We start from the raw sequence: 27,927 nt of genomic DNA on the forward strand, positions 1-27,927 counted from the left end.
TTTAATATTTGAGGATTTTTTTTATTGAATTTACTAATTTATTAAGTCAAAATTTTAAGCCATGGTGACATTTATCAATAACATATACCAATAGTCACTTACTTGGAAAGTTTGTGTTAAGATCAATATTTTTGCCATTAGTGACCCCATGTTGACCAGCACACTGTCCAGCAGTGGCTATCCTTGCGCCATCTGGGTTTAACATGGGCACAATGTGTAGCTCCATAGTATCAAACATCTGAAATTATAACAAATAATGACATGTTCATAACAAGAGTGCACACGCTGAAATGTCTTACCTTCTTTACTAATCATTGATATTATGTTGATAGTCCTAAATATAAAGCTTTATTATAACTGTCACATAAACTCAACATTAACCAAGAAAACTAAACATTGATCAATGAACCATGAAAATGAGGCCAAGATCAGAGGAACCATGCCAGGCAGACATGTACAGCTAACAATTCTTTCATACAACAAATAAAGTTGACCTATTGCTTATAAATTAAGAAAAACAAACCAAACACAAATACTTAACACTTAGTAATGAACTGTGAAAATGAGGTTACGGTCAAATAAAACCTGTGCGACTGACATATGGATCATAAAATATTTCAATACACCAAATGTAGTTGACCTATTGCATATAGTATTAGAAAAATAGACCAAAACTCAAAAACTTAACTTTGACCACTGAACCATGAAAATGAGGTATAGGTCAGATGACACATGTCAGCTAGACATGTACACCTTACAATCATTCCATACACCAAATATAGTAGACCTATTGCATTTTAGGATAAGAAAAACAGACCAAAACACAAAAACTTAACAATAACCACTGAACCATATGCATGAAAATGAAGTCAAGGTCAGATGACAAGATGGCCTTGCAAGGTACGCACATACCAAATATAGTTATCCTATAACTTAAAATAACAGAGAATTTAACATTACAAAAAAATCTTAACTTTTTTTTCAAGTAGTCACTGAACCATGAGGTCAAGGACATTGGACATGTGACTGACGGAAAGTTCGTAACATGAGGCATCTATATACAAAGTATGAAGCATATAGGTCTTCCACCTTCTAAAATATAAAGCTTTTAAGAAGTTAGCTAACGCCGCCGCCGTCGTAGCCGGATTACTATCCCTATTTTGAGCTTTCTGCAATTAAAGTTGCAGGCTCAACAAAAAACTAAAGCTGTTTCTACATTCAATGTGTCATTTTTACAGAAAGGAGTAGGTCCGGTAAGGGCCGATTTTGGCCTCAAATGTCAGATCCATCTAACGAACGATTTTGAACACTTTTTAAACACTTCAGTGTCTATTTCAATTGATTCAATTAGTTAATGTGAAAGATTGTAACTGCTTTAGTCATTAAAAACGCTCCGATTCAAGCTGAACTAAGAAAAATCTATCAAATATGCAAAAAACCGTCACTTTTCAGATGGTTTTTGTTACATTTTCACAATTTTGTAAAACAGCTATATTTTGAGGCCAAAAAGGGGTCTTACTGAACCTACTCCTTTAAAAAAAAAACAATTTTCCTCTGTAATTGTCGCATTTATATGCTAGCCCATTTATTTTACCTTTGGTGTTTTGCTGATTTTTGTTTTTGACTTTTTTTTTTTGTTGGACCAATGAATAAAGATTTCCAATAATCGAACTAGTCTTATTATGAATAGATAGTTACTCATGCAATTGTAAATTGCAAAGATGGTAAAGGTTTTAAGTTCTGTATTCCTAACAACTAACTATGTTAAAATATTTAAGCACAATAAAAAAATAGTATAGCTCTACAAATGTAATTCTTAATTCATAAAAATATTTTTGTTTGGCTCTGTGGTCAAGGTAATTCCATAAATACAAACCTTAGAAATCATAAAATCTTTTCCATTATTTTCACAGATATCAATTGCAATCTGCAGCAAAAGTTCAGGCCCAACTGCTTCATTTCCATGGATACCAGCTATCATCAAAACATGTGATACAAATTTGTCTTTGTTATCTTGGTGACCTATATTCAACATCATCACATCTCTCTTTTCTTGTGTTTTACCAAGGCTGCAAATAGAATTCATAACTTAGTTTTTAATACACAGCACACCAGATCCCTCGCCTTTCAATAGGTCAAGCGACCAGATGGGAGAAATCATGTGACCATATTACTACTCCCTAGTTAGCCTTAGGGGTTGTATCAGTTGAATACTTAAGCAATTAATCTGGAAGACAATTGGTTATTTCATTTATGATAAAAACTATTCCTATTATTTTTACAACTTTTTCATCTTAACACAAATCAAAAGCAATGTTTATTTGAAACACATTTATTTTTATTGACATTTTTTACATATAATATTCCTGAGAGCTGCCACCAATTGTGATGTTGTTCTCAGCATCAGGACTCTATTTCACAATAGGTAGGAGGACGCAAAAGGACTCACCTAGCAAACTTCTAAAATTATAACTGGTAATAAGTCACATGACCAGTTATGAACACCTGACCAGACTCTTACCTCTCTAATGTCATGATAGAAGAACAGTTTTTGGTGACATTCCTGAGGGCTGACATCATCTCTAATGGTCTGTGGTAATCTATTTTCTCTACTTCTTTATTCAAATCGATCCTGATCTTTGATGTGTTGTATGGTTTAATTATAATCTGCTGTGTTTGTGGTTCATATCCTGTAATATTCACAAGACACCCATGCAGAACTCAGATTGTCAATAGAATGTGAATTTGCTTAATACAACTTTCAGCATTTAACATTTTTAGCTCACCTGGTCCGAAAGGGCCAAGTGAGCTTTTCCTATCACTTTGGGTCCGTCGTCGTCATCCGTCGTCGTTAACTTTTACAAAAATCTTCTCTGAAACTACTGGGCCAAATTAAACCAAACTTGGCCACAATCATCATTGGGGTATCTAGTTTATAAAATGTGTCCAGTGACCCGTCCGACCAACCAAGATGGCCGCCATGGCTAACTAGAGGCTCTCAAGAGCCTGTGTCGCTCACCTTGGTCTATGTGCATATTAACAATGGACACAGATAAATTCATGACAAAATGGTGTTTTGGTGATGGTAATGTGTTTTTAGATCTTTCTTTACTGAACATTCTTATTGCTACAATTATCTCTATCTATAATGAACTTGGCCAAGTAATTACAGTGGAAAATATTTCCTAAAAATTTACAAAAATTAATAAAAATTTATGAAAATTGTTAACAATTGACTATAAAGGGCAATAACTCCTTAAGGGGTCAATTGACAATTTTGGTCAGTTGACTTATTTGTAGATCTTATTTTGCTGAACATTATTGCTGTTTACAGTTTATCTCTATCTATAATTATATTAAAGATAATAATCAAAATCTGCCAATTTTTCTTAAAATTACTAATTCAGGGGCAGCAACCCAACAACAGGTTGTCTGATTTGTCTGAAAATTTCAGGGCAGATAGATCTTGACCTGATAAACAATTTAACCCCCATGTCAGATATGCTCTAAATGCTTTGGTTTCAGAGTTATAAGCCAAAAACTACATTTTACCCCTTTGTTCTATTATCATAATAGCAATAATGTTCAGCAAAGTAAGCTTTACAAATAAGTCAACATTACCGAAATGGTCAATTGACCCCCTAAGGAGTTATTGTCCTTTATAGTCAATTTTTAACAATTTTCATAAAATTTGTAAATTTTTATTAACATTTTCCCCTGCAACTTCTGGGCCAAGTTCATTATAGATAGAGATAATTGTAAGCAGCAAGACTGTTTAGGAAAGTAAGATGTACAAACACATCACCATCACCAAAACACAATTTTGTCATGAATCCATCTGCTTCCTCTGTTTAATATTCACATAGACCAAGGTGACTGACACAGGCTCTTTATAGCCTCTAGTTATTTTTATTTACTCCCTATAAAATTTAAAGTTTGAAGCAGAAACATAAATAGATAAAAAGATATAATAATAAAAATAAAGTAAACTATGGATTCAATTAATTTTCCTGGGAATCAATTTACGTGGATTGAAGAAAACTTGCATTTTTGTGGATATGATTTTGTGGTTTTGTCAATCTCTGCATACAAAGCCTATAGAAAATTTATAATTTGTTACACATTTGAAATTGTAGTTCACTTTTACCCACCAAACCCACGAAAATTGGTATCCAACAAAAATTATGAATCTTCAGTATATATTCAGCGTAAACTGGAATACAGTTAAAATATATATTACAGGTACATCTAAATTTAGATCTGTTTGTATGAAAAATCTATATTTACTTTTCAAATGTCAAAAGAAAGTAACAAGAAACAAATAAATAAAATACAATTTGAAATATGAACTGGCTCAACAACGAGAAAGCAAAATTTGAAATACAAACAAAATAATCAATGAAAGAATGAACAAATGAAGAGATGTTCACTTAACAAATTCCATTTAGCTGATCAACATTTCAACTATGAAATAAGACAAACAAAAAACAAAATATTTTTTCATAAAACTTTTGAGTCATTTAAAACTGGACTACCTGCTGTTCTGATGCTATCTGGAAGTAAAAATTGCAGATGAGTACTACTATTTACCTAAAAGTTAGTCCAATATAATTCATTATACTCTTGTGACCCAATAAAAAGGTTTATAGGTTTCGTAACGAGTCAGAATGGGATATTAACTTGGTTTATCGAATTTCAATACAATAATAAATGAGTCTTTGAAGAATTTATTATTACTAGTTAAATTAACTAACAAAGAGTTGTTATTTCAATCAACTAAATCCAAATTTTTCGTATCCATTTTTTGTTTCACACTCTGTGCAGTGTGATACGAGAAATATTTATTCATGCAAGAAATATATAACAAGCATCCATAAGAGAATTTAATCTAACCAATACAAACAAAGCCATTACTTCAGAAATGTATTAACCGTTTTGTGAAGTGAAACCAATTTTCACCTTACTTTATCACTAATTGATATCAAATACTCATTTATTAATATTTTCAAAATAAAAAATCAAACTGACTAAGATTTTAAACCCTTGATTCTCTAATATATGGTTAAATTACTATATTTAAAATGTACATGCACATATGTAAAATTATTCATACAAACCTGGGGCTGCTACTTCAAGGTTATGTTTTCCTTCTGTCAGAATGGAATAAAACTCTCCCATTTCATTGGTTGATAAAGCAGCCTCTTTTTCATTTATCTTAACAGTAGCTCCACTAATTGGTTTACTTTTGTCATCATAGACAATCCCATATACACCTGAAATTATTGCTCAATATATATATATATATATAAAGATAAGTCATAGGACACAAATGTCTCCGCTCAAACTTTGCAATTTTCAAGTTTAAAGGGGCATAACTCTAGAACAGTTAATGACTCACAATCCAAATTCAATCTATGTCTACATGGTGTATGAGCTTTATAAATTTGGGTTAGACAAACAAGTTAGAATACAGAATACAAAATTTGGTAATTTTCCAAGTGGCATAACTTTAGAACTTAATCACTGCCCAATTTTTTAACTCTGTCTGTGAATTTTTGTTCTGAGCCTTCTGTATTAGTAGGGTGCCCAGTATCGAAAAAGGCGTCTAGTCATGCTAGTTAACCAGTTTAAGTACACGGATAACACACAGCTATATTAATATGCAAACTATTGGAAAATCATAATATTTTCCAATCATGAATGTCGGTGTAAGCTCCCATGGTCACATTTTTCAAAATTTTGTGGTTTCTTAGGGTACCCAATTGCAAAGATGCCTCATCATACAGGCCAACTTCAACATGAAAAATAAAATTATTGCTTTCTGTTTTCTTTGTTCAAATGATACTTATCATTTAGCTTAAAAATCAAATGTATCATACATATATAACGAAAGCTGAAATTATTTATTTTAGTAAGACTAATTTTTTAGCTGAAATTTACCACATTTTGAACAAAAGAAAATTTATTGTGTGTTACTTTCACGGATTCTTACTCTGATTACGTCAATAAGACATAGTTCATATGTGTGCCCAATATCTTTGTGTAATCTTAATTAGTGCGAATAAAATAGCAATTTAAAACACAAATTTAGTGTTAATTCTGCCTTGACAAATTTAGCGTAAAATTGGCTACAATTTAAAATTTCTCCCTTGTCAAACTTCCTCCTTGTGAATCTACTTTTTTTTTTAAATATGTAATAAGAGCTTCACTCCAGACATAAATTTGATGTCTTTCCATATAGCTTGTATAGCAAAACTACCCTACATTCTCATCTTTAGTTCGGATGGGAAAAGAAGAAAGACTTGTTCTTGTCTACCTCGAAGTTCGGTCGGGAAAAGAAGAATGACTTGTCTATTTCAAAGGTAGGAAATCTGTGTTTTCAAAGGGTTGCATTTGCTTTGAACAAAATCTATCATGTACAAATGTATGCCCATGTCAGGCAAATGACATATGTCAAAATGTAAATACTGGTCTGGTTTCATTTAGAAATATTGATGAAGATCGTGATGGAGATGACGATGTATAAGATTTCATTTTTCTGTATGTACCTTATCAATCATTGTTACCAATCGAATAAAAATTAAGCAGTCCATAATATTTTCTAAACAATACATAAAACATCTACTAAATTTTGAAATTGTGAGAAATAAAGTAATAATCTATCTATTCGGAAAAGATATATATAAAAAAAAAAAAAAAAAACCCTGCCATATGGTCTCCAGGCATGGGGTAATCGTAATCAGTAATCGTAATCAGCTGTAATCGATTACATTTTGTCATGTAATCAGTAATCATTCATTTTTTTATTACAAGTAATCGATTACATTGCAAAAAACAGGTGTAATCATGATTACTTTTAGATTACTTTTAGATTACATTCATATGATTACTTGAGGATTACAAATTTTGAAGACATATTTTTTTTTTAAATAAATCATGCTGGCACATCAAACTTATGTTTACAATGTTTTACATTGTCCAATTGTCATTGATCTTTATTACTGTTTGAAAAAGTTTTGTATAACTATGGTTAAGATTTGATTTAAGATTTAAACTATTTAATTAGAAAAAAGTGAAACATGTTTATTTTCTATACTTCAGTGATCAAACTGGATTAAACTAGCATTTTCTTAGTATTTACTCTTGCATTGAAATCTACTCACTAGTTATTTTCACTCTTTTTATTGGATATTTAAATTTCCTTTGTTGTACAGATTTTATTTATATTATAAGTCTATAACTAAGCTTTTATCTTTAATTTTTGAATTGGATGTTATGTTGAAATTTATATAAAATGTCTGCTTTGAAACACTTTGTGTTTCCTGATCATGCACCAAATTCTGGGACTGTGAAGGCAAAGTGCAAATATTGTCCAACATACATCTCTGGCAATGCCAAAACAACATCAAACTTTGTGACACATTTAAAGGTAAGTTAGTTTAAATACTTATTGAAATGTTGAAATATTATCATGATTATTATCATTTCTTGAGAGATCAAAATTTAGAACAAGGGTATCAGGTCTACAATTTGTACTTTATAAATATTACAATATTTTATGTTTTCATTGCTTTAAACATCTATCAAATTTGAAGATAAAATATGCATGAACTTTGAAAATAGTTCCAATTTTCAGTTTACACAAAATAATTTTTTAAATGTTCAATATTAAAATATGTTATATAATTGTGCATGTAATTTATATTAGCAATTCATAACATTATTTAATAATACAATTAACACCACACATTTTGATTACACCTATTGATTGTCATAAAATTTTAAATGGGGATTAACACCTGTAAAAACATGTATACATGTCAATTATGTCCTCGGGTCAAACACAATAAGACTACAATGTACTTGATCATTAATTAGTCACTGTCTGTTTAGTTCTTTTTATAAATAATAAATAAATAACCATGTTTTTGTTTTCTTTTACAGAGAAAGCATAGAGACATTTTCATTCAAAGTAAATCTGAGGATGGTACACAAATATCGCAAACAAATATAAGCAACTTTACAAAATCAACATCAGTTTCAAAATACTCTGCCAATGATGCTTCTCAAATGCAGATTACAGATGCTTTGGTTTCATTTGTAGCTGGAAATTTAACAACACTCTCAGTTGTAGAGAGTCCTGAATTCAATGCCTTTGTCGAATCATTGAATCCAAAATATCAACTTCCTAGCAGGAAACATCTTTCTTCCAAACTATTATATCAGAAAGCAAGCAATATTCAATCAAATATAAAGGAAAAATTACACTCAGCAGAAAGTGTGTGTCTGACTATCAATTTATGGTCTAATCGTCAGATGAAGGGATTCTTGGGAATCACAGGTCACTTCATACTTGATTGGTGCATGAAGTCTATCATGGTATCTTGTAAACGTTTTAAGGGGAAACACTGTGCTGAGAATATACGCCAGGAATATGAAGAGGCAGTTGCTTGTTATAATATTGCAGACAAAATTACAAACATTATAACTGACAATGCTTCAAACATGACCAAAGCATTTGACTTCAGTCTCCCGGGATATACATGTAATCATGAGGAAATAAATTCTAAATCAGACAGTGAAGATGAAAATGACGAATCTGAATTGGAACCTATTAAACTTGACTTTCCTGAAGATGATTTACCAAAACATGGAAGATGTTATGCTCATACTCTACAACTGGTGGTAAGAGATGGATTAAAGGATGCTAGTCCACATTTAAAAACAGTTATCAGTAAAGCATCAAATATTGTAAGATATGTGCGAAAGTCAATAAATGCATCTGACATCCTAGAAGGCGAGAAAAGGCTACAGGCTGACAACACAACACGGTGGAATTCACAAATAACTATGATTTGCTCTGTTCTTGAAGTGTCTGAAGAAAAGTTGAACAAACTAGATACAATTAAGGTCACTGGATATATGAGCGTAAACTATTACAAGAACTATGCTTAGTGCTTAAGCCTTTTGAGGATGCCACAATAATGGTACAAAAGGAAATTAATGTGTCAGGAAGTTTAGCTGTTCCAGTTACACTAGGACTTGAACACAAACTTGCAGAACTGTCTACCACATACAACAACAAAATGGTTTCAACACTTATGTCTTCAATGACAAAACGACTATCATGCTTTATATCTGAAGATGTATATCTGATTTCAGCAATATTGGATCCTAGGTTCAAACTAAGATGGTCAAAAGATCCAGTTGCAATAGAGAAGAAGCTTCTAACATATGCATGGAAGCAAAAACTTGATTGTGAAAATTACAGTGATGAAAGTTCTCCCCCAAGGAAGATGTCCAAATCTGATGACACAGGATTGTTCAGTTTCATGACACCAACAAAGGGGAGGAAAAAGCATATCTCAGGTGATATTGTTAAAATGGAAATTTCGCAATACCTTCTTGAGCCATGTGATGATGCATGTGATCCATTAAAGTACTGGAATGACCATACTGAGATATACCCAATACTGACAAAACTTGCAAAGACTTATCTCACAATTCCTGCTACTTCTGCTCTAGTTGAACAACTTTTTAGTGTTGCTGGAAAATTCTTTAGGCCAGATAGATGCAGACTTAGTGATTCAACCTTTCAAATGCTGATAATGATAAAATGCAATGAAAAATTTGCAATTGCATAAAGGACTTATGGCTGCATAACAGTACAAGTATCACTTTACTTAACTTGTATATATTTATGATATTAAAAAAAAAATTCTATAGATTTAGTTTGTTGATGTTAAGTAAAATATACAATGTAATCATAAGTAATCACAAGTGATCATGATTACAATGGAGAAAAGCAATCTAATGTAATCAATTACATTTGAAATTGGGTGTAATCATAATGTAATCAATTACATAAAATAAGCAAAGTAATTGTAATGTAATCGATTACATTTCAAAGTAATCGACCCCATCCCTGATGGTCTCTGACCTTGATGTGGTTGGTGGGCTTAAACCAAGGATCCCGCATTTTTTCACCTAATTAAGGTCATTTTGTGATAACTTTAAAGCTGGTGCCTTTTTTCCAAAAAAGATTACAAAAATCACATTACCAGCTGATATTTGCTCATACTTATGGCATCAACGATTTCATTTTAACTGTTGCATCCCATTTACTTCACAAATTTTCTTACCATTTTTCCTAAAATCGTTCAAGAGCAGTTAAGGGAAGGTATCAGTATGAAAATGAAATGATTTTAATAACTCAAAATGATCAATTTCTCAGACATAGCTTTCTTTTGATTTTGAAGACAAACTAATAACCAGATGTTTTGAACAATACTAAAACGAGTAATTCTGGACTAGATGGCTATCTAAATGTGACTGTGCATTTTTCTGGAATTTTTGCTTTGACCTTTGACCCTGATTTTTTTGAAAACATGACCTTGGCAGACACAGACAACATTGGTATCTTGAAGAGGCTTGTTCTCCTCTTTCCAAGGATATAAAATATAGCCATGTGTTATTTCGTTAAGGCAAACCAATCAAATTCATAGATTGGGCACCCTACTATATGAATTTCATAAAATTTGAATGAGGCAAAAATTCATTTTGATTTCCATCATTCATTAACTAATTGTAAAATAAAATGTTACAATGAAAACATTGACTTACCTTGTTTTGACCTGTGTATAAAGTTCATCATTGACTGTAAATTAGACATCCAAATATGACCTAGCTGGTTCCCTGCTGGTACTCTGCAACAACTTATATGTGCAGATACCTATTTGAAAAATAAAGCATGAAATGCAAGTTTTATATGTGAGTAAAATTAATTGGTGAAAGAAGCCCCCTTTTTTTTAAAGGAGAAAAATCAAGTAATTTCATTACAATGATTAGATAGTGTATTAATTTAGTTCATCGAATCTTAATGTTAAATGAACAGACGTTTGTTGTTAAAATTATAAATCAGTATGGTATGAAAAAACTATTTAATATCATCCTTTGATATCATTAAATCATTGGCCTTTATGAAATCAGTAGTAGGACATATATATTTGATCAAGAGCAATAAAAAAAAATTTTTAATGATATCAAGGTGAGTAAAAACAATGTGCTAAAACGTTTTTCTTTATGGCATCAAAATTTTGCAAGGACATTTGTGATAGCCAATAATGGAGGACAAATTGCAATAATGTGTATATATAATGAGAGTAAATTTCATACATTTCTAGCCTCATGTACTTGAAGTCAGACTGCTTGAAGTGACAGATCTTCTTGCTATGATAACCTGTGATGTAAATATTACAACATACCATATAACTGTGGTAATCCATGTACATTTTATCAAGAACTCCTGTTGATCCTGTTCCAAAATCAGCACCATGGAATATTCCATGTGATCTAGATGTTTTACAGACATCTGTTTTGTACATGTCAGGATAAGCTTCCGTATAACCACGACTTAGTAACTGAAATATTTCATCATCTGGGGTCACTGCTACTCCATCTCTACTTTGTTGCCATGGTAATCTGAAAAGGTAAACAATGATTCCAATGGTTATCTTTGAATCTATGATAATAGCATGAGAACTTGACCTTGTTATTCAAGAAAACAATGATCTAACATTAACAGTCCATTCTATTAAAACAATTGATGGATTTTGCAATTCATATTAGTTATTAAATATGAATATAAATACCAGGTGTACTTACATGATAATGAATTAACAACTCATCAACACAATGCAACAAGAGAGACATCTAAATGTCAACAAAAAAATTACAATCTACAAATTCAACGATGGACAAGTGTTAATTTAATATATATAATATATGCTTTGCTATACAATAAACACATGTAACAAGTTAAGCATGTACTTACACCATAAAAAGTCCTCCACTATCTAAACTTAAAACTGTACTAAATTTATGTTCTTTCATCTGGCTCAACAAGATGTTAACAACATGACTCTGAAAAGAAAAACATGACACTTTAAACTCATTTCTTTTCAAAAGTGTTAACAAATTTTAAGAAATGATCAAGTAACTTTCCAAAATCAAAATTGTTCCTAACTTTTTGTCACACGACAGACAAAAGTGCCAATAATGAGAAAATGTCTTGATACCTTGAGTTTACCAAAAGTATACTTTACTATTTATTATTTTATATATATAAATAAGGCTGTTAGTTTTCATGTTAGAATTGTTTTAAATATGTCAGTCTGTGACCTTCCATAGTGAACTATGCAGTATGAAGTTCATTGTGACATATAATTGTTAACTTAAATATGTCATTTGGTCTCTGGTGCAGATTGTCTCATTGGCAATCATACCACTTCTTATTTCTGTATGTACTAACCTATTATAGTAATAATAAGGATGATCGCTTGTCATGTTTTGAAATCTTTGTCAGATTTTCGGAATCCTCTGGTTTTATCCATTGGAATGTCTTAAAAAAAATTGCCGATTGACCCCCATTTTTCTTTTCACATTTTATTACATATATAATGATAAGCCATCTGTAAAAGTCTTATAAAATTTTAATTATTTTTTAGAAGATTTGGAGAACTTAAACTTGTCAATGATAAAGCTATGAAAAGTCAAGGGAGAAAATTTTCCCGCCAAAATTTCAATGGTTAATATCTTGAAAACAAGCACATTGACCTATATATTTTTTTTGCTCTTTTGATTTCTTTCTTAATCCCTTATCAATATAACCTAGTGTTTTGAAAAGCTTATTATTTGGAAACGATAAGCGAACTCCCTTAAGACAATTACACATCCACTGATACTTACTGTCATGTTAACATGTTCCATTGTATCCAGACTGACATCAGTTTTACTTACTGTCATGTTAACATGTTCCATTGTATCCAGACTGACATCAGTTTTACTTACTGTCATGTTAACATGTTCCATTGTATCCAGACTGACATCAGTTTTACTTACTGTCATGTTAACATGTTCCATTGTATCCAGACTGACATCAGTTTTACAATCTGGGTTTGTATCTACATTGTCTACGTTAAGTTGAGGTATGATATGGATATGGAACTCATTAAACATTGACAGGGTTTCATCGTTTTTCTTATTGTATCCTAAAAAGTATAAAAAAAAACATTAAGACGGTTCCTAACACTACAGGGAGATAACTCTGTAAAATCAGCAGAACATTTTAATGACGTTGTGTTCTTAATGGATATTAAGCTTCTCAATGATCAAAATAAGTGTTTGTCAAACTGCTATATAACCAGTGTAATTTTTCTGATTAAACAGTTGGTTCATTTTTTTTGATTTTTTTATATTTTTGTCAAAGGGTCAAAGTAAATACTTTGTCACAATTTTAAGAAAATTAAGCAAGCCAAATTAATTTTAGTTCAGGTGTTAGGTACCACCTTAAAATGTCAATAGTTGTGACTGTTTATATGCATAAATGGCTGGTGTCAATGCTTATCATTAAAAATTGCACAAAATGTTTCTTTTTCTTTTTACCTTGAAAGTAAGTCATATAATAGTTATTTTGTCTTTTCTTTTTTTAAATTTACTCATTTTTTAATATTTGCAACTTTTCACAAAAAATAGTCAATTTCAGTTGTTTCTGCAAATTCTGACATTCCATGTATTGTGTACAATCCTTACTATAATAATGTTTACATTTTTTTTTTAAAGATTTATGGCTATGTAAAACTATACAAATCTAATATTTGTTAATTCATATATTAGATAACAAGAATGTGTACCAAGTACACGAATGCCCCATTCCCACTATCATTTTCTATGTTCAGTGGACCGTGAAAATGGGATAAAATCTGTAATTTGGCATTAAAATTACGAAGATCATATCATAGGGAACATGTGTCCTAAGTTTCAAGTTGATTGGACTTCAACTTCATCAAAAACTACCTCGACCAAAAACTTTAACTTGGACCAAAAACTTTAACCTGAAGCGGGACAGACGAACAGACAGACGATGGACGAACATACTGACAAAGAGACGCACAGACCAGAAAACATAATGCCCATAAATCATGTAAATGGGACATAAAAATATGGAGAATTTTTCAGACGGGTCTCTCCTCCAAACAGTCATTGGAAATACTAGTGCTGCAGGCAATAGGTTCAGGACTACATGTAAGTTAGTTCCATTTGTTTATTTCTTAGAGAAAAAAAAAACAGAAGTTATAACTATTTATATCATACTATCAACAAGAATGTGTCCATAGTACACGAATGCCCCACTCGTACTATCATTTTCTATGTTCAGTGGACCGTGAAATTGGGGTCAAAACTTTAATTTGGAATTTAAATTAGAAAGATCATATCATAGAGAACATGTGTACTAAGTTTCAAGTTGATGTAACTTTAACTTCATCAAAAACTACCTTGACCAAAAACTTTAACCTGAACTTCGCACTATCATTTTCTATGTTCAGTGGACCAAGAAATTTGGGTCAAAACTATAATTTGGCATTAAAATTAGAAAGATCATATCATGGGAAACATGTGTACTAAGTTTCAAGTTGATTGGACTTCAACTTCTTCAAAAACTACCTTGACCAAAAACTTTAACCTGAAGAGAACAGACACACAGACGGATGAACAAACGAACGAACGAACAGAGGCACAGACCAGAAAACATAATGCCCCTCTTCTATCGTAGATGGGCCATAAAAACAAAAATGTTTGATGTGGACCCTTATCAGATATGTTGAAACTGTCTATGAGTAGCATAAAATTTACTTGAATGACCTGATGGCCTGATGGCTTTAATAATAACAAACCTGTTATCTGATGTCTAACAAATCTCATCAACAACTCTGCACCAACAGTCTCATTACCATGGAGACCACCAATCAGAAGGACATGTGGTTTTCCAGCTTCATGATTGGTCAGATTTGAAGAAAGATGAACCAACGGTATAGAGTTTCCTTTGGGAGTCTTCTCAATAATTTTATATTCCATAATTGCTTTATTTTCATTGGATAATTTTTCAAGTTCAGTATCCATTTCAGTATGACTCAGATATTTAATAGTTTCTATGTTTTCTTTGATGTCAAAGTCTTTTTCTTTGGACCATGAGATGATCGAATCTTTCTCCAAAGTAAAGTTCACATAAATAGCAGCATCAAATGTGACCACAACCTGTTGTGATTGTGATGAATATCTGAAATGACAAATTTAAATAACTGAATTGTTTAAGGGATCTAAGGGGTGTGATTGGAAGGGATTTTATAGGAACACCTTAACATGGATTGTTGGAAGTTGCTCAAAAGAATTTCAAAATCGAGTTAAGTTCTCAATTCACTGTTTCAGTACAAGAAAATGAAAACAATTGTTGCAACTGGTTTGGAATTACTACTGAAGTATGTTAGTAACCACTCACAGTAGTTTTCTATAATCTCTTGAAAATATTATTAGAAAGCACATTATGAAAGATCTTCTGCACCTCCATTTATATATTTGATATTTTGGTAAACAAATTTCCAATCTTCAATTTTTTCACATAATCAACTTAAATCTTATCTTTATATCTGAAGACTTTTGCTCATTTTTGATCTTCCCTCTAATTTCACCCGATAACCATGATAACTTAGTCCTAAGCTGATGTGCTTTTCTTATGTGTTCCTTGTGAGAGTAATCATAGGAAGTTAGGTATTTATGTTAACCTGTTCCTTTCACATTATAACTTACCCTTGAGATGAAGCTGTGATTTCATATGTTCCTGGGGAGAGTAACCTCCAGTAGTCAGAGTCTCTTCTAACCTGATAACTGACCCTTGAGCTGAAGCTGTGATTTTATATGTTCCTGGGGACAGTAACCTCCAGTAGTCAGAGTCTCCTCTAACCTGATAACTTAACTTTGAGCTGAAGCATTTCATATGTTCCTGGGGAGAGTAACCTCCAGTAGTCAGAGTCTCCTCTAACCTGATAACTTACCCTTGAGATGAAGCTGTGATTTCATATGTTCCTGGGGACAGTAACCTCCAGTAGTCAGAGTCTCCTCTAACCTGATAACTTACCCTTGAGCTGAAGCTGTGATTTCATATGTTCCTGGGGACAGTAACCTCCAGTAGTCAGAGTCTCCTCTAACCTGATAACTTAACTTTGAGCTGAAGCTGTGATTTCATATGTTCCTGGGGACAGTAACCTCCAGTAGTCAGAGTCTCCTCTAACCTGATAACTTAACTTTGAGCTGAAGCATTTCATATGTTCCTGGGGATAGTAACCTCCAGTAGTCAGAGTCTCCATTAACCTGATAACTTACCCTTGAGATGAAGCTGTGATTTCATATATTCCTGGGGATAGTAACCTCCAGTAGTCAGATTCTCCTTTCACATTATAACTTACCCTTGAGATGAAGCTGTGATTTCATATATTCCTGGGGAGAGAAACCTCCAGTAGTCAGAGTAATCTTTCGCATTATAACTTACCCTTGAGATGAAGCTGTGATTTCATATGTTCCTGGGGAGAGTAACCTCCAGTAGTCACCATCTTCAGCTGATGTTATAACATGATTAATACCAGTCACCATAATAGTAGCATTCGCTATTGGCTCTCCAGAATCTTTAGATTTGATAAACCCTCTCACCCCTTTATGTATCTACAAGATAAATGTCAACTTCAGGCCTTGTGGTCATAAAACTTTCAAGTCAGTTTTTTGTACTCAGACTCAAAAATCAACCAACCAAATTGCTGGATTTCATGTTTCAAGCATGATTTTTGTGCTCAGAGCACTGAGCAAAATTTTATGCCTTCAAAGCCAGATCATTGTGGGTAACTCAATACACATGATGAAGCTTGGTCTTTCATTAAAGATCATGTGACAATTTTCAATTTATTTTTTTAAACAGGATAGATTTCTGTGGATTCATGATTATTCTTTGGATATCAATTTTCGCGCATTTTGTGATTAGGTAAGAACCATGAATTCAAATGTTCAACCAATAAATCTTCTTTAGGATTGTTTGCAGACTTTGGCAAAACCATAAAAATCAAATATTCACAAAAATGCAAGTTTACCTCAATCCATAAAAATTGGCATCATTTTTATTCTATACCTTTAGTTTGGCATTGCACAAGGTCATATTTTTCTCTGACTGTTAATGATGTCTTTACACTTAATCAATTGGATGTTGAATGTGTTCTGATTAATATTTAAGTCTTAGATACATGATTGGTTTTGGTATTTTGTATGGGTTTTTCTCATGGTTGAAGGCGGTATGGTTGCTTTTAATTGCTTACATCCACTTATTTGAACTTTGGTGGATAGGTTTCTCATTAGGCTGACAATCATATCACATCTCCCTATTTTCGTATTAACTGTTAGCTACTGTTGCATATCCACTTACCTGCCCCATATATACTAGTAAGGCATATTTATTGGCAGTCCAATAAGACTTCAGATCTTTAGCCCAGGGATATTTATAGCAGCCAAGTTCTATTGTGATCTCAAAACAGTTTGTGTTGAGGTAATTCCAATCCTGCATGCCACCTATCAAGTAAAGGTTTTATTAGTAAATTTAAAATCTGCTTACTTTTCCAGAAAACCTGAGATCACCTTCCAGTCTTTTCTATGTTGTGTTTTGTGTTATTTTGTTTAGCCTTTTGATTGTTTATCGTGTTATTGACTAATAAGTTAAATATCTCCACAGTATATTTCCACTTGCAACTTTTTCATTGGTATACCGGTATATATATATATGTCTGTTAAACAAGTTGAAAAACACTTTAAGGGGGCTCGTGGGTCTAAATCAATTTTTTTATTTAATATAGGATTTCTCTTTATTTTTCTATAAATGAACTTTATCTTATACTTAATAGAAAAATGAAATTAAGAAATGGGGTCGCCGTTCATTTACGCTCACAATCTGCCTTCGAAAAGCATACATTTTTGTTTATGTCCTTTTTTTCTGTTGAACTAATAGGAAAAATAGCGGTAATATCGAAATAAAAAAAGAACTAAATTACAGAAATCGCTTAAATTTTACAATTATTTAGTTTATGTACAGCTTATTTGAAAACAACAATAAAAAATATAGGTCACCGAGTGTGTTATAAAAGATATTTCATTTTAATGCCAAAAAATGGCATTTTTGCACCAAAGGGAGATAATTTGGAGCTTTTTCAACGATATCTACATTTTAAAAGTCACCTGGGGCCAACAGGAATTGATTTTTTGGAATGATTTTTGTACAATATGATAAAGTAAGAACTACTAAAGGTTATAAATATAATTTGTAATGAAAAATTAACGTTTATTTTTTTTTCCCGCGAGCCTCCTTAAGATGGAGCCAATTCAGTCATGAGAGAATGTCATGTATAAGTGTTTTCCCAAAAATGAGAAACAGCATGTTTTTCCTCAATCTGTGTTTTCCGCAATCAGCAAAATTTGATACCCAATATTAATATCAAAATGAATGAATTCACAGTAGTAGCAATTCATGAAATAACAGTAATTAATGTCACATAATCTTTTTTTTTCAACAATCACACAATGAACACAGGCAACATTTCTGAATTTACAACCTCTGAAAAATAAATCCTTTTTTTACAGTGATTGAAGAAAAAAACTGGGTTACTTTAGATTTAGCCTGAGTTCTAACCACAGTTTTATGATTGAAAGCTATAACTTTTCTAAGTGATAAAGTTAGTAGGTTTATTCTTACCTGCTACATTATACCACTTGGCTCCATTAGTTATTCCATCTTTGAAGTACTCATTACTACTGGAAGGGCATGGATGGCCTGAATGCATTGTGGAATGGGCCTGAAAAACATAAATTTAAACATGCAACTTATATTCCTTAATAAACTATCCATATGTATTGAATTTTCAATAAACTGTTATTCAGTAAAGCAACTGCAAAACAAATCTATGCTTAAATCATAATAAAAAAAAATAAGAATATGTACCGTATTATAATTGCCAATGAGACAAATGTCCATCAGAAACCAAAGGAAGTAGAAGTTAATCACTATAACTTACTGAACAGCTTTCATGATACACAAAACTCATTTCATTGGTATGGTTTAACAATCAATTTAAAAGTTCAATGAAGTATAGTTTTACATAGACTTTAGCAAAACAGAACAAAATATTCACAAAAATTAGTACTCACGAAAATAAATAATCCCCCAGTAAAAACTGCTTCATTGATAACTTACCAGTGAGTATGCCTCTGAAATTTGAATAAACGTGGCATCATCTGCTGATTTGCTGTATGTTGTTGTTCCTTCCTTTGTATCGTCAAAAGGAAAGTTAGCCACAAGAGAGCCACCATGTAAATTGGCAGATAAAACAAACGGTAAGGACTGAACCCAACTCATCACTGCCACAGTTTCTGGTTCTTGATGATCGTTAATGAAAGTTTTTTCAAACTGGTCAGGAAAGTTACGGTTTAGATCTATATTATGGGCATTAGGTCTTCCAAGTACATTTCTCATATCACCTAAAAATAAAATAATGATGTGTTACATAAACACCAGAGTCTGCACTGTTAGCCACTTGTCCAATGGCACAGACCAGGGAAATTTTAAAGACTTTAAAGCATTTGTAAAAAGATTAGTTTGGATACAAAAGAAAAATGTCAGGTCTTTGCACTAGTAGTTGGAAAATATTTTGGTGTAGCTGTAAAGCTAGCTAAAATGTGGCTGATGCTCAAATTGTCATATGTTCTAAACTGTGGAAAATGTTTGTGTAACATTGTTCGAAGAATAAAAATGCAAGAAAAATTACTGTGATTTATTTAAACAGATATATGTATCAAAATTCAGAATGCAAATCATTCTTATTGGAATACTCTACTTATCACATTATTTTCATAAATAAAAACTGTACGATGATTTCTAAAATTCCGGTATAAAATTAAAAAAAACAACATAAAATACAGCATGAAAATATTACCTTCTTGAGCTTTTTCATATCCGTCTGGATTCATCGTTGGCATTATATGTATCCTCGTAAAGTTCACCATCAGGGACAGGAAGTGGTTATGTTGGTAATTCTCACATAGCAATTGAACCAAGTTCAGTAATATCTCACGACCTACGACCTCATTACCATGCATATTACCAATGTACTTAAATTCAGGTTCACCTAAAAAGAAAATTATTATATTTCAAATTAAAATTATAAAAATGAATTAGGTGCTATTACCTATATGGGTATTATAAGAATTCAATACATGGGTTGAAAATATTGATCAAAACTAAATAAGAATTAACTTCTCCAGGCAATGTAAATGTATTAAGATGAATTTGGCTATTCTTTAAAGGTCTGAGCTTCTCACATTCGAGGCCCCTCATGGGGGGTCCTAGTAATCACATAATCACCATTTTTTTGCCAATATAATCACATAATCATTAAATATTTGCTTATCTTTAGTAATCAAATAATCATAAACTAAAAATACAGTCCTAGGTAATCAAATAATCATGAAATATTTGGCTTAATAATCAAATAATCATTAAAAAAACGGCCAAGTAATCACATAATCAAAAACCCCATGAGGGCCCTCACATTCTGTCAACCAACTTATTTCGTAAGCAATTTATATTTGTGACTTCCGCGAGTAGAAAAATAATGTGAATATAAATTGATGCAAAGGGCTGCGCACTAAACAAAATATCCAGGAAAATCTTTTGGTTTGAGCATTCCTGATGATGGTAGATGTAAGTAAATCAAGGAAAATATTTAGGGAACCATCAAGTTTATAAAATATAAAAACTAAGATTATTTTATTCACACTAATTTCTTTATCAATAAAACAAACATTTACCTGGCTCATGTTTTCCAGGATTATCTGTAATTTCAATTGTCCAAAGTTCTCTCCCTTGTACAGATTTCCCAACGGAATACAATCTTGTAATTTCTGGAAATTTTTGAGAAATGTTTTTCAAGAATTGTTCAAGGTCGTTATAGTGATGATGTTTGAATTCTGTTGGTTCTATAAATGTTAGTTTCTCCCTGTGTGATGCATCTCTGAGCTTGTTAACATGACTGACTAGAACTTCAAGAGTGTCAGCTTCTTTGGGCATTTCTGCTGCAGGTGCCGATTTGATTTCAGCTGCTTTCTGTGGTTCTGTGTCCCTCTTAATTTTATTCAGATTGAACTCAATTTCTACAGCTGGTCCATCTTTTACTTCAACTGATTTACTTTCTTTCTCATACCTAAGGTAAAAAAAAAAGTTTTACATTTTCTGAAAATATACTGCATATACTAAAGCTAAGGTAGATTTGGAGTATTCATAAATAGCAGTTAACAATCTGTCAATAAGGGAAATGTGCAAATTTGGAGTGAGAAATTATAGTATAACTAATCGCCGTATTTGAATATCAAAAATAAGACAACGCGTGACCGAAACGACGAATGGATTAAACGAGTGCGCAGCACGAGTTTAATCCATAGCAGCGTTCCGTCACAAGTTGTCTTATTTTTGATATTCAAATACGGCGATTAGTTATTCTTTTTATTACATTGGCAAATGGCTTTTCTTTTGAAATTAATGTAGAAAATGTAAGGAACTATATCTTTTTCCTGCGCATTGACAATTTGTTTTGATCCGACGTTATCGACGTCTTGACAACGCCTATTATTGTATGACGTCAGAGAGTGAAATAACCACGTTTATACTGCAATCAGCTATTTTACTATACAGATAAAGCTATACGTATAAACGTTAGCTTTATACGTCAATGACCTCAACTCACCTATAAGCCCCGCCTACTTACAACGTCACATCACAACCATGACAACATGTAGTAACAATGGTCAAACTTTTATGAATTTAAACTTGTTATGTCTTCAAATTGGTAATTTATATACCATGATTTATCAAATGTTATTAATTAGAGTTCATTTTCCCTGTCTTTTTCCTTAAAATGTCAATTTTGTACTGCCTGGACTACACTCAAAGGGAAATACCCCAAAATGGTACCCCAAGAGGGAAATTCTAAACACTTTTTTTTAACAATATTTGTTTCATATTTTTAATCTTTTTTAAATTTTTTTTTTCGATTTCAGTATAAAAACAATATACGTATAGTGTCTAGAAATATGAAAATTATTTGTATTCGGCACGAAACGGGAAAATGCTCGGTAGAACCTCGCATTTCCCCCGTTTCTAAGCCTCATACAAATAAATTTCATATTTCAAGACACTATACATATATTGTCTAATTATTTCACATGTGAAATTATCGGTTTTTATTTAACTGGGAAATCAATGTAATTCATTGCAACCAATGAAATTGTGAAATTTATTTGTATGATTTTTGTAAAACTTCAACTTTTGTTGAAAAAGCGAGAAAAAGCAATCCTACATTCCATCGGCGACAGCATCCACAAATATTCACTCTGTGGTTAAAGTTTTTGAAATTTTAATAACTTTCTTAAACTATCCTGGATTTCTACCAAACTTGGACAGAAGCTTGTTTATTAGATAGTATCCAGAAGTAAATTTTGTAAAATAAAATCTTGTTTTCTGTATTTTACTTATAAATGGGACTTTCTTAAACTATCCTGGATTTCTATTAAATTTGGACAGAAGCTAGTTTATGATGATGTGATCATAAGATAGTATCCAGAAGTAAATTTCATAACAAAATCCTCTTTTTCTGTATTTTACTTATAAATGGACATAGTTTTTCTTTCAGGAAACATTACATTCAATCTGTGGTTAAAGTTTTTCAAATTTTAATAACCTTCTTAATCTACAATGTATGCTGGATTTCTACCAAACTTGGACAGAAGCTTGTTTATCATCCTTAGATAGTTTCCAGAAGTAAATTTTGTCAAAAAAAATTCCTGTTTTTCTGTATATTAATTTTAAATAGATTTAGTTTTTCTCCCAGGAAACATTACATTCATTCTGTGGTTAAAGTTTTTTAAATTTTAATAACTTTCTTCAACTATCCTGGATTTCTATTAATTTTGGACAGAAGCTTGTGTATGATCAAAAGATAGTATCTAGCAGTAAATTTTATAAAAAAAAATCCTGTTTTTTCCATATTTTACCTATAAATTGACTGATCTTTCAGATAACATTACATCATTGTTGTTATCTGATCTTTATAACCAGTTTTCACAAAAACAGACTCTTTTGACTCAGGTAAGGTTAGAAACTATAAATTCAGAAGTTATTGGGTGCATTTATTATTGCGATTTTGTCATTTTAGACTAGAACGTGATTTTTATTTTTGCGATACATGTACCCGTATAAAAAAAAATCCTGTTTAATTCATTTTAATGTTTTTTTAAATGCGAGTTCAAAATATTGAGTTTGTACCTCAGTCGCATTTTTCACATTAATAAAAACATCGCAATAATTTCTCAACTTACAGTAACTCAAATTATATTATTTGTAACTTTTATAAAAGAATGTTTTTTTTTCAATTCTGCCATCTAAGGAGAGATAAGTCATAAATTTCATAAAAGAATGTGGAGTGTATTAACCATTTTTGTTTTGTAGTGAGAAATGAGTCCTGTGACACCAGTTTTTATTATATTTACTAAATGCACATTACAAGACCTATCTTCTCATATCTTAATTTAAAAATTTTATGGTTTAGTTTTTTAACCATACAGAATTGAATTTTCTATTTACAAACTATTTGAAATTTGACAGCTCAAAGAAAAGTGACCAACACTTTTTTTTGAAAGAAAAAAATACTTTCATGAAATAAACTGCATTCTAGCAAATTAGACAAAATCTATAGAAAATACACTTAGGTCAAAATATGTGATTTCTCTTGCTAAACAAATTCTTGTCATTTTTCTTGAATCTGTAAATCTATTTACTGATATTTTTTCTGAATCATGCATTTTATTCGTTTTCTGTTTTATTTGGTTCTATTTTTTATTTTTAAGTTTATACCAAACCATGCCATAAGATACTACTTTGTCCCCTGTACATACCCTGGTGCTACAGCTGTGATTTCATATTTTCCAGGCACCAGAAGTCTCCAGTAATCCCCATATCCTGCTGTTGTTATGTTGTGTTTGATATTTCCCACCATAATAACAGCCTCTTGTATACCAGCATTAGTGGATTCATCACGTACAAATCCCTTTACACCTTTGTGTACCTGTAAAATCAAGATAACTTTATATAAAACCAAATACTCTCGTCAAGATGATATATATAAAATCAACAATGCTGGTAGTCAGAATGATATATTAACAATTTTGTATTTTTATATTTCAAAACAAGCGGAAATGGGTAATAGGTAGAAGCAACTCATCGAGTTTCAAATCTTCTCAAATGAGTTTTTCTTCACAGAACTCACAGAATTAAATAAAAAAATCAAATTTAAAATACTTTCCTAAACCAAGGACTTGCAAGGAGACACAATGACATATATTTCTAATTTGTGTTTTTTTAACATACTGATATGACCAAAAAAAAATACTGCCTACTGACTGTCCCTGTCTCATACCCTCCTATTGTAATTTTTTCATGCATTTTTGTAATTGTTTGAATCTGTCAGAAAATAAAGAGTAGAGCACATCTTGAACATTTGATTTAAATCTGACATGTTCATTTTCAACAGTTCTTGTTCAGCAACAAGAATAAAGTTAATTTTTCTTTTCATTCTAATTATACCAGTTAGCTATATGATACATGTATATATTAAAGGGAAACAGATATAAATAATAACCTACAGATAACATCTACAATGTATTATATGCATATATGCGTATGTGCAGGCCTAATGTATCTTAGCAATATTGAAAACCATTTGGTGATGTCATTCAGACAATTACAAATTAACTATGATGTATTTAGCCTTTTTCTTTCCTTAAATAATCAGAAATGTTCATTTTTGTTTTGGTTACGAAAATATCCTCCATCCTAAAACATACCTGCATCTCAGTTAAAAAATAAAGTAAAAATAAAAAATTAAATAAATTCCTATCCTTTTCTCAGGTAGGAGGTATGATATTAAACAGGCATATATTTTTGGGGCATGGATTTTCATTTTAAAGTGCAGACTGCAGATAGGAGTTCATCATGAAAAATTTTAAATGTAGTTTATCAGCTTCATGGTTACAGTCGCTATGGTAATACATTGTACTAACCTCTTCCATATAAGTCATTAAAGATTGTTTGTTGTTGTCCCATTCTATGGCTAACCTGCTAACAGCTGGATATTTACAACATGACAATTCTATTGTTATCTCAAAACAGTTACTATGGAGATAGTTGTAATCCTCCATTCCTCCTGAAATACATATTTTACAAAATTAAAGCATGTTCAAAAATACACTATTATCATGATCATGATCATGATTATGCACATAATGTGTTCTTTATTTATTATGTCTACAAATATGACAAAGCTTGTGAATACTTCTTCAAAATCATAGCTAGGGAGAAGGGCTATTATGTTTGGATTTTATAATGATACATCTTGCCATATGTATCTTATTATTTAATTCTTCTTTTAGTATTGTACATGTACAAAGTATATATCAAACAAAAGCTTTTGCCAAAGATGCAAAATGTGATTGTCACTTGCCATCATTTCATGAAAATTTTCATCCACATTCAATTCTATGAGAAGATTTCATTTACATTTTAATCATGTTAAAGAACAAAGGTTAACGTTGATACCTATTAAAACATTTAAACCCGCTACATTTGTTTGCACCTGACCTACATTTGTAAGTCAGGAATCAGCTGATATTCAGTGGTTGTCGCTTGTTGATCATCTTGATGTGGTTCATAAGTGTTTTCTCGTTTCTCGTTTTGTTTATATAGATTAGACCGTTGGTTTTCCCGTTTGAATGGTTTTACACTAGTAATTTTGGGGCCCTTTATAGCTTGTTGTTCGGTGTGAGCCAAGGCTCCGTGTTGAAGGCCGTACTTTAACCTATAATGGTTTACTTTTTAAATTGTTATTTGTATGGAGAGTTGTCTCATTGGCACTCACACCACATCTTCCTATATCTATAGACCCTTGGTTTTCCTGTTTGAATGGTTTTATACCAATCCTTTTTAAACGGCCTTTAAAGCTTGCTGTACAGTGTGAGCCAAGGCTCTGTGTATGTGTGTTGAAGACTGTACTTTGACCTATAATCATGATAGTGGTTTACTATAAGGTTTATGACCCCTTCTGTAGCCATTTTTGTACGAATTTTTCAAACTTCAATTGTATCAAAACTACAGATGTAATGAATAATAGAGATAGGCCATTTTGTACATATACCAAGGGGAAACTTGATGCAAAGCATTATTACTTATTATTTCATTGCATTCAATAGAAAAAGAGTACTTTGTGGCAAATAAACCAAGATTTTTATAGAAAATCCACAGCCTTTATTACAGATTTTTGTTATAAAATTTGAAACATAGATTATTCACTTGCTTTTCTATGATGTGCTAGTGTTTATTTTTTACAAAAAGTTCTAAGCAACCTGTAAATTCCAAAATACCTCATGCTGAGTCACTATTAAAGTCGAGCCCACCCTAAAAGGTGTACTTGATTTAGTCCATATTTTAATTTGTTTTAACCAATAGCTACATTAATAAACTCGTTTTAAGGATATCAATGCTAGCACTGCATGCAATAATCTTACAATGTATATCTATCAGTCATGAAATTGCCAAATATGAGGGTACAAGGATAAATGCTGTGGATTTTCTATATAATTTCCATATGTTTAGCTTTGAATCAACACAAGGGTACATAAATAATCCTTAACAAGTTGTGACTTGAATGGAGAGTTGTCTCATTGGCACTCATACGACATCTTCTTATATCTAATCAAACATATGCATATGTAGTATTGTACAATTGTCATTATAAAAATGAACCATACATGTACATTCATAAGTACATAAGCAGTATCCTATTTAACATGTTTATACCTGGTACATCATACCAATCTGCCCCATTTGTAATTCCTTCCTTAAAATTATCACCACATTGTCCAGGATTATGCATTGTTTTATGGTTACTTGAGTAAACTCTTGCTAGATGTTTGAACATGGCATCATCTTGCGCTGGACTATAAACATCTCTGTGTGCAGCTGTATCATCAAAAGGATAACTAGCTACGACACTCCCTCCATGGAGATTAGAAGATAAAACAAATTTGTTGTTCTCAATCCAATCAATCATTGCCTTTGTTTCTGGTTCAACTACAGGATTGTGTTTACGAAACTGATCTGGAAAATTCCTATTTAGATCTACCTTGCGATGGTTTGGTCTTCCAAGGACACCCGTACAATCACCCAAATGTGCTTCTTCAAAACCATCAGGGTTCATTGTTGGCATTATATAGATGTTAGTATTTTTTATTAGTTTAGTAACCCTGTCATCTTTTTCATAATTTTCTAATAAATACTGAATAAGATAAATAAGAATTTCTCTGCCAACAGCCTCATTTCCATGCATATTTCCAACATATTTAAACATTGGCTCGCCAGGTTCTACATCTGTGATATTGTCAGTTATCTGAAGAGCTAACAGGTCTCTCTTCAAAACACTTTTTCCTATTGAATGAAGTTTGGCAATATGTGGATATTTTTTTTCCATATCGTGTAGAAACTTCGACAGTTCGTCATAATGGTGATAACTAGAAGTGTCAGGTTTAAAAGAAGAAAGGTGATCTTCTGCAAAAGTTATTAAAATGCACACAAGAAGAACAAAAGTGTAAGGTAAAGTTTGGTGGGACATTTTCCATCTGCAATTTGTTTACGTCAAAACCGGATGTAGATCAATTCCAAGAAAGTTGTGACTGCAGGACGTTTTGTTTATACAGTACCTTGACAGTATCCTATTTAGATATAACAAAGTACATTGACATTATCCTATATTGAGATATGTAACAACGCACCCCATTTTTTTTTTATTAACGCCGGATACGAACAAATAATATTTATTTAGCAGTTCCAATGCTAAATATCGATAATTAGGATGAAAATGAAAGAGTTGTAGTAAGCTAGATTAGCACAATCATAAACTATAGCTA

General features: G+C 31.7%; 2 protein-coding genes across 2 annotated transcripts in view; one reads left to right on the top strand and one right to left on the bottom strand.

Moving 5' to 3' along the window:
• Window positions 1-27,675, bottom strand: part of LOC143076086 (carboxypeptidase D-like) — a 43,727-nt gene extending 16,052 nt beyond the window's left edge. The window contains exons 1-18 of the mRNA XM_076251720.1: window positions 26,822-27,675; window positions 25,030-25,172; window positions 23,866-24,035; window positions 20,728-21,119; window positions 19,854-20,045; window positions 19,115-19,398; window positions 18,617-18,716; window positions 17,300-17,442; window positions 16,382-16,551; window positions 14,733-15,115; window positions 12,901-13,049; window positions 11,834-11,922; window positions 11,265-11,481; window positions 10,624-10,732; window positions 5,118-5,273; window positions 2,522-2,690; window positions 1,877-2,069; window positions 103-238 (exon numbers count right to left, since the gene is read on the bottom strand). Of these exons, the coding sequence (XP_076107835.1) occupies window positions 103-238; window positions 1,877-2,069; window positions 2,522-2,690; window positions 5,118-5,273; window positions 10,624-10,732; window positions 11,265-11,481; window positions 11,834-11,922; window positions 12,901-13,049; window positions 14,733-15,115; window positions 16,382-16,551; window positions 17,300-17,442; window positions 18,617-18,716; window positions 19,115-19,398; window positions 19,854-20,045; window positions 20,728-21,119; window positions 23,866-24,035; window positions 25,030-25,172; window positions 26,822-27,632 (4,006 nt within the window). The 5' untranslated portion in view covers window positions 27,633-27,675. The remainder of the gene's footprint in view (window positions 1-102; window positions 239-1,876; window positions 2,070-2,521; window positions 2,691-5,117; window positions 5,274-10,623; window positions 10,733-11,264; window positions 11,482-11,833; window positions 11,923-12,900; window positions 13,050-14,732; window positions 15,116-16,381; window positions 16,552-17,299; window positions 17,443-18,616; window positions 18,717-19,114; window positions 19,399-19,853; window positions 20,046-20,727; window positions 21,120-23,865; window positions 24,036-25,029; window positions 25,173-26,821) is intronic.
• Window positions 7,242-9,650, top strand: LOC143076087 (E3 SUMO-protein ligase ZBED1-like). The gene is made up of 2 exons (XM_076251722.1): window positions 7,242-7,429; window positions 7,945-9,650. Exons 1-2 carry the CDS (start codon window positions 7,295-7,297, stop codon window positions 8,953-8,955), a joined length of 1,146 nt encoding a protein of 381 aa, XP_076107837.1. The 5' UTR covers window positions 7,242-7,294; the 3' UTR covers window positions 8,956-9,650.
• Window positions 27,676-27,927: the final 252 nt, after the last annotated feature.

The sequence above is a fragment of the Mytilus galloprovincialis genome, chromosome 5, assembly GCF_965363235.1.
Source record: "Mytilus galloprovincialis chromosome 5, xbMytGall1.hap1.1, whole genome shotgun sequence".
Lineage (NCBI taxonomy): Eukaryota > Metazoa > Mollusca > Bivalvia > Mytilida > Mytilidae > Mytilus > Mytilus galloprovincialis.